Source organism: Jaculus jaculus, chromosome X (genome assembly GCF_020740685.1).
Source record: "Jaculus jaculus isolate mJacJac1 chromosome X, mJacJac1.mat.Y.cur, whole genome shotgun sequence".
NCBI lineage: Eukaryota > Metazoa > Chordata > Mammalia > Rodentia > Dipodidae > Jaculus > Jaculus jaculus.
The window spans coordinates 69,433,863-69,452,178 of record NC_059125.1 but is presented as its reverse complement, the minus strand read 5'-3'; the positions used below and the strand labels follow the sequence as shown (position 1 = coordinate 69,452,178).

The window sequence follows — 18,316 nt, the reverse complement described above, 5'->3', positions numbered from 1 at the left end:
ATTTTCTAAGCAGACTTCTTCACTATTCTGGCTATCTCATGAACATGATTCAAATGATTCTGGTTCTTCTGGTCATAAGCAACCCAGACCTTTGTGCCTGTAAAGCAGGTCTATTTAGTTAGACTGAGCCTAGACATATCTTTTTGTTTTGTTTTTTCAAGGTTGGGTCTTGCTCTAGCCCATGCTGACCTGGAATTTACTATGTACTCTTAGGGTGGCGATCCTCCTACCTCTGCTTCTCAACTGCTGGGATTAAAGGTGTGCACCACCACGCCTGGCTGCGCCTACGCATATCTTGGGCAATCTTGTGTGATTTTATTTGAGATTGTAAAACTTTCAGTCATTCAATGACAATTAGCTGCTTATTGTCTTTCTCCACAGTTTTGTTGCCCAATGCATTTCTAACACGAGCCCAGAAAAGTGGCCTCTCATGAGCACTCTCTGGCCAAGTGATAAATGTCTGTCTGTTCACAAGTTTCCTGAGTCGGTGGTAGCTAGATAGCTTATAGTCTGGGATTTCTTCCAAGAAGATCAAGATAATGACATCCTTATGCTCATAGAACATTTTGAGGCTGGCCAGCTGTACTTCAAGTCTGCACCACTCACTGTGCAGGTAATGGTTACTGACCACACACAAAGTTTTCCGGCTTGTATTAATGGCATTCTGGATGTTCTCAAAGATGTCTATGCCCAGTTCAAAGTCTCGATGGTGAAGACAAAGCTTAAAGGTGGGCTGACTATCTTCTTCTAGGGCTGGAACAAGCTCTCTGTATACCCATTCCTCATCACTAGCAGTGAAAGAGATAAAGGCATCATATATGAACTCCTTCTCTGTTTTGTGCCATTTAGCTAGGTACCAGGCCCTAAATATGTATATTCCATACCAAAGAGATGAAATCATCTTGGTACCTAACCAAGACATGACCATAGTTGTGAGGACCAGACTAAAGGAACAGAAGAAGTAGACTTTTCCAAGGTCAAAACTACACACAGAATCATCAAAATCTACCAACAAACTGTGGCTGTCTGGTTGCTGACAAGGGTAGCTCCGGAGGAAGGGGATGTGGACATCTGCTGTGCTTGTTGACCAATTCTTGAACCACACATTGTCACAGTTGCACTGAAGTTTGTTACCATAGACATCAAAGTACATCAAAGACTTCAGATTCTCCAGAAGACTTTGATTAATGACCCTCAGGTTGTTGAATCTTAAAGAGAAGACCTGAAGGCTTTGTAAGCTTGAGAACATGCCTGGAATCAATGACTCCAAGTTATTGTTTTCAAGGCGCAGTATTTTTAGTCTTTTGAGTTTTTGGAATAAAGAAGCATTTAAGTAGAGACTTCGTTCTCCAGATTTTGTTCCTGATATATCCAACTTTGTGAGATTAATCAGGGGGTCAAATTGTAGGTGGTCCAGAAATATCACAGGATTTTTTCCTAGAAGTAACTCCTGCAAGCCACTCAACCCTTGGAAAAAGTTGGTTGGAACAACCTGAATTCCATTGTTTTGTCCTTCTAGATTGAGTTGTTTCAAAGACTTGAGGTTCATAAATGGTGGAAATTTCAAGGTCCTAGTGGTTTCGTACGCAATTTTATTAAAACTGAGGTTCAAAATTTCCAGATTTTTAAGGCCTAAGAAAAAATGTCCATGACAACCTGACAAGCTATTATATGTCAAATCAAGGTGATACAGGTATATGAGACCAGAAAATGCATTCTCCTCTATAATTGTTAGGCGATTATGTGAGAGATCCAAAACTTGGAGCTTTTTAAGAGATTGAAAGGTTCTCCGCTTCAGAACCCGAATATTGTTGTCTCCAAGATCTAAGCTCTCTAGATTTGGTAATTGAGCAAAGGAATACTTGTCAATTGTTACTATCCAGCACCCAGCTAAATTGAGTTCTTTCAATGAATACAGCCCACTGAAGGCCAGATTATTGAGTTCTGTGATGGGGTTTCTAGAGAGAAAGAGTGACTGCAAGCTCTTCAAGGGTGAAAATGCAAAATCCAGAAAGCTTTTAAACTTATTGTGGCTCAGATCTAGGACTTTCAAGTTCTGCAGGGAACTCCATGTCCTGTTGATGACAGTGTAAAGTTGACACTTGTTTAGATTGAGTCTTTGGAGGCTGGGCATAGCATCAAACTCACTGTCATTGAGGTGAACCAAGTCACTGTTTTGGCCAAGGTCAAGGAACAAAAGCCTTGTACAGTTGGCAAGATGCTTTATGCCCCCTGTGTTGGTAGCATTTTTTCTAAAAACCAAATCCTCTAATAAGGGTAAGTTTCTGAGGAGATGGCACACTGTACTCATGTTTAAGTGACCATCTCTAAGCTCATGGTTACTGAGGTCCATAACTCTTAGGTTCTGCAGGTGTTTGGTAGGAAGCATCTCCAGTTTTATGAGTGTTCCACTCAAATTCAAGCTTCTCAGTTGGGACAAAGTTTCCAAATACACATTCTTGATGACTTGGTAGCTATTCTGAGAGACATCAAGAGTGGTCAGGTTGGGAAGTAACAAAGAAGAGAAGTTTAATTCCATTAGCTTATTTCCCTGTAGGCTCAAATGGGTCAAGGAGACCAGTGACCTGGGGCTGTGGTCCAAGAAGATGATTGTGTTATTAGTAAGATCAAGGTATTCTAGGCACAGAAGATGCTGGACTGCATCAAGAACATTGGACAGGTTGGTAAGAAAGTTTCTAGATAGGCTCAGATGTTTCAATTTGACAAGAGGAACAAAGGCATTTTTGTGAATATGAGTGATTTTATTTTTACTCAGGAGCAAAGTCTCCAAGTTGGACAGACCCTCAAAAGAGTTGTTCACACTTTGAATCTTATTTTCCACTAAATTCAGAAGGGTCAGGTTTTCAAGACCCTTAAAGGTACCTTCATCAATCTTAGAAATGGAATTCCACTCCAGTCGCAGATCCACCAGGGCCGACAGCTTAGTGAAGCTATAGGCAGGAAGGACCTGAATTGCGTTATGTGTCAGATTGAGATGAGTAGTATATCCAGGGATGTCACTAATGGCATCTGTCAAGTTGGTGATCTTCTTCCGAATGCAGAGCATATGATGAATGTCAAATTCATATTGTGTGCATTTACTAAACCCATATGCCTCTGCCAAAGACAACAGAGAAAACCCTACTAAAATGAGCCAGAGCTGAAGAAAAGGCAGGAGGCTGTCTCTGCTCATCCTTGCAACCCCAGGCATTAAGGTTACAATTGGAAAAAAATCCTTTCCCATTTATGATGCTCATATTTGGAGGGATGTTTTTGCATATTGACTTAGCTGCAAAGAAAAAAGAATGTTTTTAATTTGAATTTCTCACTCCTCATAATATTTTTTAGCTGTTTCTAGGAGACTACAGAACTCTGTCCCAACATGAACTTCTGAAACCCATTTCTAAATCAATCTCTATCAGTAAAGACTTCTGTTCTTCCTTGTACAACCAAAATTGCCAGCACACAGAGGCAAAGAAGGCAATTATGCTCTTGATTGAATGTAGGTTATTTAAGAATTCCCCCAGTCCTCTTATACCTGCATGGTAAACCATCTCCCACACTGTTGGGGATGATACCTGAGGTGTCAGCCCTATAAATGCATTTTGACAGGGCAGGGAGGTCCTATGGAAGTTACAATCAGCTAGCAGTACAGAATATAGTATTCACGGTGAACAGGAAAATATATAGCTCCAATAAACTGATATCTCTTGGTCTACTTTCTGGTAAATACAGTCCAAGGTTTCTCCAGCTTTGCCTCTCAGTCTTCCACAGTGAACAGGTCAGACAGCCCTAGGATCCAGTTCTGTGTCCTTTTATTCCTTAATCTCTCTGTTTCTGTTTCCTTAGTCATCCTATGGAGTAGTATACCTACTTGTTTCTACTGTGAAAGCCTCTAATATGTTCCTGGTACACTGGGAATCTCAGGGAAATGTTACTTAGTCTCTGCTTTCCCCTTGATTCTAAGAAGATCATCTTTGGGGGTGGGGAGGTTCTAGCCCCTGTTACAAGAGCACCAGTAGTCACAGAGGAGGGAAGAATAATACAGTTGAATTATTTCATTTTCTTCTGTATATGATTTCCTATGTATACAAAGGTATGGGATATGTTTCCTAGCACTGACATAATTCTAAGAATCACAAAACAAATCTCCATTACAGAAAGTAGTTGTGTGTAAATGAGGAAGAGAATGAGTCAGAGAAACTGGTACCCCATAGAAACAGAAATTATTTCTTAGTTCTTAGATAGGTACACTTATGATCTGGACAGTATTACATTGGCTAGAATCCCAAAATGTGACTTTAAAAAGCTTTTATAAGCAATATGAACCACTTCCTGAAGCCCATACTATTAATACTGTCAAGAGTGTTTCATGGGCTGGAGAGATGGTTTAGCGGTTAAAGACCCAGGTTCATTTCCCCAGAACCCACATAAGCCAGATGTTCATGGTGGTGCATGCATCTGTAGTTCGTTTGCAATGGCTAGAGGCCCTGGTATGCCCATTCTCTTCTCCCTCTCAAATAACTATAAAATATACATAATAATGTTTCACAAGTGAGCTATGTTGTTATGTCAGTAACTGGGTATCATCACTATAATAACTTTTATGATTCCAGTGATATTAAAATGATAGTTCATTGTTTTTATTACCAATGGATATCATTCAAATATCATTGCCCTTCTTTCTCTTCTTTTCTTTAATTTTTTCTTTAGTCTGCCCTTCTTCATCTGCCGTGCAACTAGCAATGTGTTAAAGGTTTTCAAATGGCAGCACTGTCAGACCCTCTCAAATGCTCCTCCTCTGCCTCTCCATCTCCAGTTCCCCTGCCAGCTTTCCTTCCTACATTCTTTTCTTGAAGAAATAAGAGCTTGAAAGCTCAAGGAAGGGAAAAAAGTAGAAAAAGAATAGGGAGGGAGGAAAGGGTGGTAATCCTTTTATGTCTGTTGAGATAAGAGAAATGGGGAGGCAAGAGGAGGAGGAAAGGAAAGGGGGAAATCACTAGAAACATTGGGAGTAGAAGGAAGAGGGTGTATTAGGAAAATTTAATGCAATTTGAGCAACATAGCCTGGCCAGGGAGGTACTTAGATGATATCTGATTATTTATGATTTTGAGAATCTTCCCACCTATTTGATAGCCACTTGAGATTTTCCTTCAGTGACCTGCTTGTTTATATCCATTTTCCATTTTCTTTTTTTTGTTTTATTTTTATTTATTTACTTGAGAGTGACAGAGAGAGAAAGAGGCAGAGAGAGAGAGAAAGAGCGAGCGGGGGAGGGGGGAGAATGGGCTCGCCAGGGCTTCCAGCCATTGCAAAGTAACTCCAGACGCGTGCACCCCCTTGTGCATCTGGCTAACATGGGTCCTGGGGTATCAAGCCTCGAACCGGGGTCCTTTGGCTTCACAGGCAAGCACTTAACCGCTAAGCCATCTCTCCAGCCCCATTTTCCATTTTCTATGGAATTTTTGTTTTGTTAATTTATAGGCATCCTTATAAATTCTAGATATTAATCCTTTAGTGGTATTATGATTTAAGAAGCTGCTGTCATTAGTAACGTAATATTGCCTATGAACTTCTTGGTTAACAAGAAAAATTTAATCATAATATGGCAAAAACCATCCCTTTTTTGGCTTTGCAATATTTTAATTAATTTATGTATTTATTAGTGAGAGAGAAGGCAGATAAAGAGAGAATGGGTGCTCTAGAATCTCTAGTCACTATGAACAAACTCCAGATGCTTACACCACCTTGTGTATCTGGTTTTATATGGGTACTGGGGAATGGAACCTGAGTCCTTTGGCTTTGTGTGCAAATACCTTAACCACTGAGCAATCTCTCCAGTCCTGTGATTTTTTTTTTTATTTTTAATTTATAGGTAGAGTCCCACTATATAGCCCAGGCTGGGCTTACAATACTCTTGTATCAGCACCTCCCCTAGGATGTTAGATTTATGCCTATGTACCACCACACCCAGCTAGCTTTGTGGCTTTGCCTTTCAATTCCTATTTAAACATTTTCTGCCTCCCCAAATTAGAGACTATGTCTTAGCTTTAATTTTCCCCCTTATACATAATCTATCTAAATTCCAATTTTATATACTATATCAGGGAAATCCAGATATATGTTCCACTAACTTAATAAACCATCTTGCTATAAACTAAAACAATGGCTGGGGAGGTTGCTCAGTGGTTAAGGCACTTGCCTGCTAAGCTTAACAACCCAGGCTCAATTCCCCAGTTCCCAGGTAAAGCCAGATGAACAAAGTGGCATATACATTAGAGTTCATTTGCAGCAGCTAGAGGCCCTGGTGTGCCCATTCTCTCTCCTTGTAAGCAAATAAATAAATAAATAAATAAAATTATTAAAATACTAAAAATAAATAAATTAAAAATAATTTATGACTTTTCTAGGAGTTCTCACATGCTAAACAAGTACAACTGAGCTACATTCCCAGCCCCTTTCCAGTGTTTTGAAAGACATCTTTATCATGTATCAAATCACCATATATAGTTGAATATATTTCTGCAGTTTTGTTTGTTTTGTTGTTTAATTAATAGTTCCTACAAAGGTTCAATGCCATTTCATTATTATGACTTTAAAGTATGTGATATCTTTTCTTTTTCTTCTCGAGTAAACTCTTGTTTAAAAAAACAGTGAAAGAGTTTGAATAAAGGTAAACTACATGGGTGGAAAAGATTCCCAGAAATCATAAGGCTATTTAAATGAAAATCCCAGAGCTAGAGTGGGCTATCTCCTGAAGAGTTGTTTATCAAGGAGACCCCCAAGGTCTGCCACTTCTGTTGATTACCCACCAGAACTAGGTGATAAGATCCTACTGCTTTAACGACACCATATGTTTTAGTTATAAGATATAAAAATATCAAGCTAGAACTGACCAGGAAACTCCTTTCCTGCTGGGTAGTTTTCATAGTTCCAGAAGGCAATAGGTAGGATGCTGGTGAAGAATTGCCATCAACAGTTCTACACAGCTATAGACCCTTACATGGTATACTACAAACATGCCAGGCAGTATGTTTGCTGGTGCAATAGTGATAAGACTGTAATGGGTACAACCAACTACTTTCTGATTGGATTTAAGATTAATTCCACAGGAGGGAATTCAAATTTGATACTGTAAACCCAGTCAAAAGCCTGTGACTAGGGATATCAAAAGCCCTAGTGGGGAAGCTACTTGCTATGTTTTGCTAAATGGTCATTGTGATGGTTTGAATGTACCCCATAAACTCAGGTGTTTTATTAAGATTATAACTTGGGGGCTGGAGAGATGACTTAGCAGGTAAGGCACTTGCCTGCGAAGCCTAAGGACCCATGTTCAACTCTCCAGATCCCACATAAGCCAGATGCACAACAGTGAGGCAATGCAAGGTTGTACATGCCTACCAGATAGCATAAGCGTCTAGAGTTCATTTGGAGTGGCTGAGGCCCTTGAATGGCAATTCTCTTTCTCTCTCTCTCTCTCCCTCCCACTCTCTCTCTCTCTCTAAAATAAAATTAAAATTAACAAAAAAGATTATAACTTGGGTCTCCAGCCACCTGGCTGGAGGAGGGGTTACTGGGCACAGATCCTAGGATCCAGCCCAAATGTGTGTTTGGGGTTGGATCTGATTCTAACCCAAAGGTATGCAGAAAAGTGTGAGCTCTGGCAGGTTTCTGCTACTTTTTTTTTTGGTGTTTTCCAGCTGGTGGTGGTTTTTTCTGTCTGCTTGGATCTGTAAAGTTAGCCAGCTTCTTCTGCCATTGATGAGACTTGCCTTGGATCTGTAAGCTGGAATAAATCCCATTCCTCCTATAAACTTTGTCCACTTGGATATTCCTTGCTGGGACAAAATAACTGACCAGAAGCAACTTAAGGAAAGTAAGGGTTTATTTTGGTTAATAGTTGCAGAGGGTAGAGTCCATCATGGGGAGGACATTATGGCAGGAGCAAGAAGCTGGCATTATATCATCACATCAGTAGGAAGTTGAGGGTGATAGAACAACACATAGGGCCTGGCTATAATACCTCAAGGCCCATTCCCCATTAATAAAGCCACTTCCTATGGCAAAGATGCATAAATTCCGCAACTTTCCAGAACAGTTTCACAAGCTGAGTGTCAAGGATTCAAACACATGGGTCTACAGGGGTTGGAGGGCATTTATTCAACCCAGCACACTTATTTCAATTTAAAAGCAAGGGAGGGCTGGAGAGATGGCTTAGCGGTTAAATGCCTGCCTGAGAAGCCTAAGGACCCTGGTTCGAGGCTCAATTCCCCAGGACCCACGTTAGCCAGATGCACAAGGGGGCGCATGCGTCTGGAGTTCAGTTGCAGTGGCTGGAGGCCCTGGCGCGCCCATTCTCTGTCTCTCTCTCTCTCTGCCTCTTTCTCTGTCTGTCACTCTCAAATAAATAAATAAAAATTTAAAAAAAGCAAGGGAGAGGCTGGGCGTGGTAGCACATGCCTTTAATCCCAGCACTCAGGAGGCAAAGGCCAGAGGATCACCGTGAGTTCAAGGCCACCCTGAGACTGCATAGTGAATTCCAGGTCAACCTGAGCTAGAGTGAAACCTTGTCTCAAAAAACTAAAAACTAAAAAAATAAATAAAAGCAAGGGAGACAAATGACACTTAGGTTGAAGAAAATGTTTTAATATATAATGTTAGCATGTTTGTCTACATACTATCAAGGCCTAGTTTGTAAGAGAAAATTCAGTGGCTATCATAACTGTGCCCCACTCACTATATCTTCTTTTTATTTTAAATACTTTTATATTTTATTTATATATTTGCAAGCAGAGAGAGATAGAAGAGAGAGAGAGAGAGAGAGAGAGAGAGAGAGAGAGAGGGAATGAATGGGTATGCAAGGGCCTCTAGATGTTGCAAAGGAACTCCAGATACAAGTATTACATTGTGAATCTGGCTTTATGAGGGTACTGGGGTATTGAACATGGGTCGCTAGGCTTTGAAGACAAGTGCCTTAAATGGTGAGCCATCTCTCCATCCCAAATATATATCTTTTTAAAAATCTATTGATTGATTTATTTAATGAAAGAGAGGGAAAGAGCAAGAATGGGCACGTCAGGGCCTCTAGCCACTGCAAACCAATTCCAGACACATGTGCCATCTTGTGCATCTGGCTTTATTTGGGTATCAGCAAATTGAACTGCGATGCTCAGGTTTTTCAGGCAAGCACCTTAATCAGTGAGCCATCTTTCCAGCCCTATTGTAAATATTTTTATTTATTTGTATGCATGTGTATGTGTATGGACATGCCAGGATCTCTTCCTACTATAAACAAATACCAAACACATGTGCCACTTTTTGTGCATGTCTTTACATGGGTGCTGAGGACTCAAACCTAGGACAGCAGGCTTTGCAAGAAAATGTCCTTAATCATTGAAACATTTCCCCAACCTCCTCTCACTTCATTATTTCTATAGAGCCTATTCTATACCTCTGTACCCTGTAGAAGGCAAACTATTCCTTTCTTTCCTTTTAGGTTTGTGATTTTATTAGCTCATATTCACTGTACTTAGTACAGAGTTTCTTTTTTTATTGTGTGTGTGTGTGTGTGTGTGTGTGTGTGTGTGTGTGCGCGCGCGCCAGAGTCTCTTATCACTGCAAATGAATGTTCATTTGGCTTTATATGAGTGGCTGGAAAATTGAATCTGGGACAGCAGGCTTTGCAAGCAAGTACCTTTAACCACTGAGCCATCTTCAGCCCTAGCATGGAATTTCATAGGACACTTTTATACAAGTATATAGTGTTGACCGTGTTTGCCCTTATATCTTCTGCTCTCTCTTTTCTCTCCCTCCCATTTCTTCCATAGACAGTTTTCTTACTACAATCATGTCATATATATAACCCTGTATTATATACATATATGTATATATATATATATATATACATATATACATATATATATATGATGTTAATTATCTATGTAAATCTAAAACCCACAAATGAGAGAAAATATGCTACATTTGTCTTTTTGAATCTGATTTAATCATTTAATATACCAATCTCCAGTTGCATCCATTTTCCTGAAAACATCATTTTGTTCTGATTTATGGCTAAACAAAATAGGAAAATGTAGCATAAATACACAATAGAATTTTGTTCAGCCAACTGCTTCTTCTAGACCTTCAAGAAAGGAGAGTGCAGGGTGAGTAACAGCCAGGCAACTCTGAGTGTCACTGTCAAGGGCAGGTATCACACTCAGGCCTTGATCCATCACAGATTCAGGCCCTGAGCTAGGAAATCCTCTAATGCTAAAACTCCAATTTATCATCTGGAGGGCATGCGACAAAATCTCAGCATAGTCCCTTGTACCTTGCTTTCAAGGACAGAACAAATTTTTGGTTCTCAATCCTGTCTGAGCAGCATAATCATCTAGGGACCCTGGGTCTCACCACAGAATCTGTATTTGAAATGAATGCCTGAGTAGGCAGATACAATTGAGAACTATTATTCTCAATTAGTATCTCGACTATTCTCAAACATTAACATGACTCAGAATCACCTGGAAGGTTTGTTAACCCATGAGTCTCCAGGCCCCATCTCCCTAGTTTCATATTCACTTAGACTCAAGAGAGCCAAAAATCTGCATTTCTTCATGGTTGCAAACAATGTCGATGCTTCCCATTCCAAGAATAGAACAACTAGCATCACCCACTAGAGTTTGATCTCTAGAAATTCCCATAGCTTCTTCTCAGTTTTCCCCTGCAGTAAACCACTGATGAAGAGACCAGAAGTAGCCTCAACCTATAATTATGTCTTTGTTTTTGTTTGTGCTTTTGTTTTTTCCGAGGTAGGATCTCACTCTAGCTCAGGCTGACCTGGAATTCTCTATATAGTCTTAGGGTGGCCTCGAACTCATGGTGATCCTGCTACCTCTGCCTCCCGAGTGCTGGGATTAAAGGCGTGTGCCACAATGCTCAGCTCAACCTATAATTATGAAGTCAATCTCTAGTCTGTATGTCAACTACTACAATCTGTTCACAAACTTCCCAACATCACCAAGACTAAACACACACACACACACACACACACACACACACACACACACACACACACACCTCAAGCCTCCTGCAGAATTTTTGGAAATGGAAGTTTTCCCCACACCAAACCCCTCATAATCTACTTAGTCTAAAAAGGCAGGGCTGGCTCAACAGGAAGCAGCAGTCTTTGACCTCTGGGTTTCTCTGGGACCTATCTAATTTGAAATACATAGGCCTGTTAGCCACATCAAAACAAGCATCTGCAGAAAATAAGCTGAACTCAGAACAAAAGCCTCCTGTTGTCCCATTTACAAGGGTTATCATGCCTCAAGAGCATTCCTGAGTTTTTTTCCTAGGGTCTGTGACCCCACTTATTTAACTGATTTCTTCAAAGGCATTCCTGAAATGGGCTGGGACTAAGGGACCTAGAGTAGCCTAAAAGGCAGGAAGGAATCCTGGTGAGGGTTGTTTAAGAAGCAGTGCTTTATGACTCATTCCAAACTTCCAGCTCACACAAGAGAGGATGGTGTGCCATCAAGTATTGTGAAATAAATTCATTCTCCACTCTCTCCCCTAAATTCCTGGGCTCAAGAATCCTCCTGCCTCAAACCCAAGGAATTGAGCTCATCCCATCGCCTCCATCTGGAAGTGTGGTGCGAATGCTGTTATTTGACTGCTAGAGTGAGAATGGAAAGGATGAAAAAGAAGGTGAGCCAGAGTCAGTGCTCTAATAAGGGGTTTATAGGACTTGCTGCCCAGAAAAGATGCCTAAGAATTGCTTATAATTTTATAACTTTCAGTCCTATCACATAATTCTGCATAAAGTTTTACAAAAGACAAAAGGAGGCTCACAGAAATAGCATGGTTTTGCACTCAGTCAGTAAGAACATGGTATGCATGATTGAGATTCAACTCCAGGTTTCCTGAAATCAATCCAGTCCTATTACCATATCAGCAGATTGAGTTCAAACACAGACCTAGATGCCTGTTCCCCAACAGCTACACAGACTATGGGTAGTGTAGACCCACCCTTCTGTCTGAAGTTCTGTCCTTTCCTTCTAAGTGCTTGCTCATAGCATATCAGAAATGTGACAAGAAATAATCAAGAACCACTGGAAGCGACACCACCTCATTTTTGACAGAGATGCCAAAATGTGCAGTGGAGAAAAGACAGTCTTTTCTAGATGTCTACATGTAGAAGACTTAAGTTAGATCCCTATCTATCACTCCACACAAAGATCAACTTGAACTGGACCAAATGACTTAATGTAAGACTTAAAATTCAGAAACCATTAGAGGAAAAATGCTTAACTTATAGGCATAGGAAAGAACTTTCTAAGCAGGACTCCAGCCACTCAGGAAAAAAGGCCAACAACTACGAAATGGGACCTCAAGAAATTATAAAGCTTCTGTAAAGCAAATGAAACTTAGTTGAGTGAAGAGGCATCCTACAAAATTGGTGAAAGTTGCTGGGCATGGTGGCACACGCCTTTAATCCCAGCACTCAGGAGGCAGAGGTAGGAGGATTGCTGTGAGTTCAAGGCCACCCTGAGACTACAGAGTTAATTCCAGGTCAGTCTGGTCCAGAGTGAGACCCTACCTCGAAAAAACAAAACAAAAAAAAATTGGTGAAAATCTTTGCTATTTATCTGACAGAGAATTAACATCTAGAATATCCAAAAAACTCAAAAGAACTAAAGAAATCAACCAAATCAATAAATGGGCCAATGTTCTCCCTCCCTCTTTCCCTCCCTCCGTCCCTCCCTTTCTCTCTCATATTCTTTCTTTCTTTCTCTCCCTCTCTCTCTCTCTCTCTCTCTCTCTCTCTCTCTCTCTCTCTCTCTCTCTCTCTCTGCCTCTTTCTCTGAAATAAGTAAATAAATAAAATATATATTTAAAAAATGTGCTAGAGGACTGGAGAGATGGCTTAGCAGTTAAGAGCTTGCCTGTGAAGCCTAAGGAACCTGGTTTGAGACTTGATCCCCCAGGACCCACATTAGCCAGATGCACAAGGGGGTGCATGCGCCTGGAGTTTGTTGGCAGTGGCTGGAGGCCCTGGCACACCCATTTTCTCTCTCTCGGCCACTTTCCCTCTCTGCTGCTCACAAATAAGTAAATAAAAACAAGCCAAAAAATAGAGAATATATATTAAGAGAATTAAGCCAGTCTCAGAAAAACAAATGTCATATGTTTCTTCGCACTTGTGGTTCCTTGTTTTTATATAATTACATAGAATTATGTATGTATGCATGGCATGAAAGTTGAAATAAAACTATATGGGAACAAAGGAGATGAATGGGAGAGGAGGGAAGAAAAAGGAGAACAGGGGATATGCTCAACACACAATATCAATCTATGTGAATTTTTTTGTTTGCTTTTTTGAGGTAGGGTCTTGCTCTAACCCAGGCTGACCTGGAATTCATTATGTAGTCTCAGGGTAGCCTCCAACTCACATTGAACCTCCTACCTCTGCCTCCAAACTGCTGGGACTAAAGGTGTGCACCACACACCCGGCTATACGAATTTTTTAAAAATTAAACTAAATATGGGCTAGGTAGATGACTTAGCAGTTAAAGGTGCTTGTTTATGAGCCTGCAGACTCAAAGTCAACCCTCCTCAGCATCCACATAAAGCTTAATACAGAGTGACCCACATGTCTATGATCCCAGTGTACCTACAGCAATGAGAGGCAAAGCCAGAAGAATCAAGAAGCTTATGGGCCAGCTAAGCCAACTTAGCAACAAAATAAGACAGACCATCTTGAGGAAAGGAGAGAACAGATACCTTCAGGTGGTTCTCTGACCTCTATACTGTGACCATACACACACACACACACTTAAAAGCCTAAATTTAGAAAGAAGACATTAAAAACAAGAACCACAGTGAAGGTGGAGGATGTAGCTCAGTTACTAGAGTGCTTGTTTAGCATGAATGAAGGCCTAGATTCAATCTTTAGTACCCTATAAAACCAGGTGTGGTGATTCATGACTGTAATCCCAGCACTCAGGAGGCTGAGGCAGGAGGATCCTGAGTTCAAGGTGAGTCTGGTCTACATGGCCAGATACTGTCTCAAAAAATACATACATACATATGTGTATATATATCACACACACACACACACACACACACATATGTATATATATATAATAGAAAAGCTTTAGGGTTGGAGAGATGGCTTGTTGGTTAAGGAACTTGCCAGTGAAGCCTAAGGACCCATGTTCTACTCTCCAGGTGCCACATAAGCCAGATGCATGGTGACAAAAGTGTACAAGGTAATACATGCACAGTAGGTGGCACACACATCTGGAGTTCAATTACAGTGGCTGGAGGCCCTGGTGTGCCAATTCTTTCTTTCTTTCTTTCTTTCTTTCTTTCTTTCTTTCTTTCTTTCTTTCTTTCTTTCTTTCATTCTCTCCCCCCCCCTCTCTCTCTCACACACACACACACACAGACGCACACTCTTGTTCTCACTCTGACATAAAAAAGCACCAGTCTGTTGGACTTCCCTCAAAAGAAATTTAGGGGGCTAGAGAGATGGCTTAGCAGTTAAGCGCTTACCTGTGAAATCTAAGGACCCTGGTTCGAGGCTCAATTCCCCAGGACCCATGTAAGCCAGATGCACAAGGGGGCTCATGCACCTGGAGTTCATTTTCAGTAGCTGTAGGCCCTGGCACGCCCAATTCTCTCTCTCTCTCTCTCTCTCTCTCTCTCTCTCTCTCTCTCTGGCTGTCACTCTGAAATAAATAAATTTAAAAAAACTTTTAAAGCTTTAGGTGGGTGTGGTAGCACACACTTTAAATCCCAGCACTCAGAAGGCAGAGGTAGAAGGATCACCATAAGTTCAAGGCCAGCCTGGGACTATAGAGTGAGTTCCAGGTCATCTTGAGCTAGAGTGAAACCATACCTTGAAAGTCACCCAAAAAATAGAATAAAGTAAAGTAAAATAAAAAACCTAGCCAGGCATGGTGGTGCACGTCGTGAATCCCAGCACTTGGGAGGCAGAGATAGGATTGCTGTGAGTTTTGAGGCCACTCTGAGACCACATAGTGAACTTCAGCTCAGCCTGTGCTACAATAAGACCTCACCTTGAAAGACCAAAAAAGAAAGAAAACTTCAGGCCTGGAGAGATGGCTCAGCAGTTAAAGTGCTTGCCTATAAAGCCTAACAACCTGAGTTTGACTCCCATTGCCCATGTAAAGCTAGCTGCACAAAGTGCTGCATGCATCTGGAGTTTGTTTACAGTGGCTGGGAGACCTGATGTGCCCATTCCCTCTCAGTGCTTGGGAAGCTGAGGTAGGAGGATTGCTTTGAGTTTGAGGCCGCCCTGAGACTACATAGTGAATTCCAGGCCAGTCTGAGCTAGTACAAGACCCTATCTCAAAAAAAAAAAAAAAAAAAGGAGAGATTGCTTAGTGGTTAAGGTACTTACCTGCAATGCCAAAGGATCCAGGTTTGATTGCCCAGTACCCACATAAGACAGATGTATAAGATGCATCTGGAGTTTGTTTATAGGACTGGAGGCCCTGCTGCACGCTCTCTCCCTCCCTCCCCCCCCCCCTCTCTCTCTCTCTCTCTCTCTCTCTCCCTCTATTTGTTTCTCCTTCACTCTCTTTCAAATTAAGAAATAAAATATTTGAAAAAAAAACAAGCTTTACAAAACAAATCATACATTTTCATATGCTATTTTAGACAGTTCATTATCCTGAGTATGAAAGTACTTATAATTAAGTGTGTGTATGTATATGTTGATGTGTGTTTGTGTATATGAGTACAGTGCCATGGCATGGGTGTGAAGGTCAGAAGACAACCATGAAGTGTTTATTCTCTCCTTTTTTTCTGTTTTATTTTTATTTATTTATAAGTGATAGATAGAGTGAGAATGGGTATGCCAGGGCCTCTAGCCACTGCAAATGAACTCCAGATGCATGTGCCACCATGTGCATCTGACTTACATGGGACCTGGAGAATCAAACCTGGGTCCTTAGGCTTCACAGGCAAGTGCCTTAACCACTAAGTCATCTCTCCAGCCCTATTGTCTCCTTTTTTATTTTTTAAGAGAGGGACTCTATTTTTTTTTTTTGTTTTGTTTTTTGAGGTAGGGTCTCACTCTGGCTCAGGCTGACCTGGAATTCACTATGCAGTCTCAGGGTGGCCTTGAACTCATGGCAATCCTCCTACCTCTGCCTCCTGAGTGCTGGGATTAAAGGAGTGTGCCACCATGCCTAGCAGCTCTAGTTATTTATGCTACTGCATATGTGCCAATCTAGTTGCCCAGTGTCAGTCTACTTGGCCTTGAAGCTTCAGGATTCTCCTGGCTCTGTCTCCTTTTGCCATAGGCTTATTAGGATCACAAATACTTGTGCCGCTTTACATCTGGCTTTAAATGGGTGCTGGGGAGTTGAATTCAGGCAGGTAGTCTGCAATCAAGCACCTTTAACTGCTGAGCCACCTTCCCAGTCCCAGAAGTGATTTTTTAAAGCACAATAATAATTTGTTTGGTAGATTCTTTACAGTAATTACTGTACCACCTCTCTTAGGATAGATGTGGGGATATTGAATTTTTAAGAATTGGCCAAGACAACCAGACGTGGTGGTGCATACCTTTAATCCCAGCACTCAGGAGGCAGAGGTAGGAGGATTGCCGTGAGTTCAATGCCACCCAGACACCACATAGTGAATTCCAGGTCAGCCTGGACTAGAGTGAGACCCTACCTCAAAAAAACAAACAAAATAATGGCCAAGACATTGGATATAGGTGGAAAGATGAAAGCAGAAGAGAACAGGGGGTTTTGAAGTAATATGAAAACAAATGTACCAGGCATAGTAAAACATACCTGTAATCCCAGTGCTTGGGAGGTAGAGGCAGGAGGATCAGGAATTTAAGAACAGCTTGGGATACATGAGACCTGATGGGAAGGGAAAGCAAGACAGTGGAAGGTAATAGAAAGAAAGAGAAGGCAATGGAAGGGAAGGGAAGCAATGTTAATCTGCCACCATGTAACACTACTGTCTGTGGTGAGAGTTCCCAAATGAGTTATATTGAAGAAAAATAAGTTCTTAGCTAGGAGTCCTAGTGCCTGCCTATAATCCCAGCACTTAGAAGTCAGATGACAAGGATGGTTCAAGACCATTCTTGGCTATATAATGAGTTCAGGACCAGTCTGAGCTCTGTCTCAAACACACACACACACACACACACACACACACACACACACACACACACTATTTTTTTCCTTGACCTTCAGTTGCTAGCAATGCTATTTATATTTTGGTACCATTCTGGGAAACCTAGGCCTTCTTTTCATAGTTCCCTATATATAGGTGGGATGCAATCAAGCCAAGGAAAACAACATACCTGTAGAGAAGGTCTGGATATATGCCCTGTTGTTTATCTTTCGGTAATATTTCCTCAAAAATGCAGACCTTCTGTCTCTGGAAGTTTCTAAACCGCAAGATAAGTGCTCAAAAATCTTTGGACATGTGACCCAAAAAGCTAAAAACATTTTCTTCCTCTTCAGACATTGACTTTCTTTAGCAGGCACACTGGGGGAGGGGATGTGCTTCAGAAGTGTCAAAATCTTGCTGGGTGCCTGTTGCAAAAGCAAACAGGGTTCTAGCAAGAGGAATTCATGCCCACCACACATCCCTCCAGATTTCTTCCTATGTGGGAGCTCTTGGGGTTGCTCAGCTAGGTCAAATCCTATATACTGAGCCATTCCACTGAGGGCTTGGAACCACACATGTGGAGTGTTCTAGAGAAGCCTGTCTTCTTCCTTCCTGAAGGTAGTGTACATGCTTTCCATCTCCATCCCAGCTGTGGTCAAGTCTTGTGGTCAGTGTCTGACTCTGCTTCCTTCCCTTTGCCCTCACCATCCCTAGTTGATGGAATTTCCCATGCTGTTCTGCATTGTCTTCAGTTTAGGGTAGAGCAATTGACTTTTCTCCCAAGAGAAGCCTGTGAGGAGACTGAAGCCACCACACTAAAGAAATGGTTTGACACAACTACTGTAGGGTAAGAAGGAGAAATGAAAATTCATTTACATGGGCAACTGTAAGCAGAACTGAGAAGTTTCTAGATAAGTCTTGATAGTTCACTGAGAGCTTATCACCAAGATTACCTTCTGCCAGGTGTCACACTCCAGAAATATATGGATGTACCTTTCTTTGCTAGCATAGTGCTCCTCACTTGAAGCTCTGCAACCATAAGCAGAGGATAATAATAATGAGAATAAGAAATAAAAGTAGAAGCCAGGCGTGGTGGTACACACCTTTAATCCCAGCACTCGGGAGGCAGAGGTAGGAGGATTGCCATGGTTT

The 18,316-nt window shown here is 41.3% G+C and overlaps 1 protein-coding gene across 1 annotated transcript; it reads right to left on the bottom strand.

The window, feature by feature from the left end:
- Window positions 1–231: 231 nt before the first annotated feature.
- On the bottom strand, window positions 232–17,390 carry LOC101601658 (toll-like receptor 13). The gene is made up of 2 exons (XM_004666962.3): window positions 17,355–17,390; window positions 232–3,289 (listed from the first exon to the last, which is right to left on the bottom strand). Exon 2 carries the CDS (start codon window positions 3,242–3,244, stop codon window positions 341–343), a length of 2,904 nt encoding a protein of 967 aa, XP_004667019.3. The 5' UTR covers window positions 3,245–3,289; window positions 17,355–17,390; the 3' UTR covers window positions 232–340.
- Between the last annotated feature and the right edge of the window lie 926 nt (window positions 17,391–18,316).

Excerpts from the sequence above, each read along its gene's own strand:
- LOC101601658 (XM_004666962.3), bottom strand. The coding sequence starts at position 3,244 with ATGGGAAAGGATTTTTTTCCAATTGTAACCTTAATGCCTGGGGTTGCA.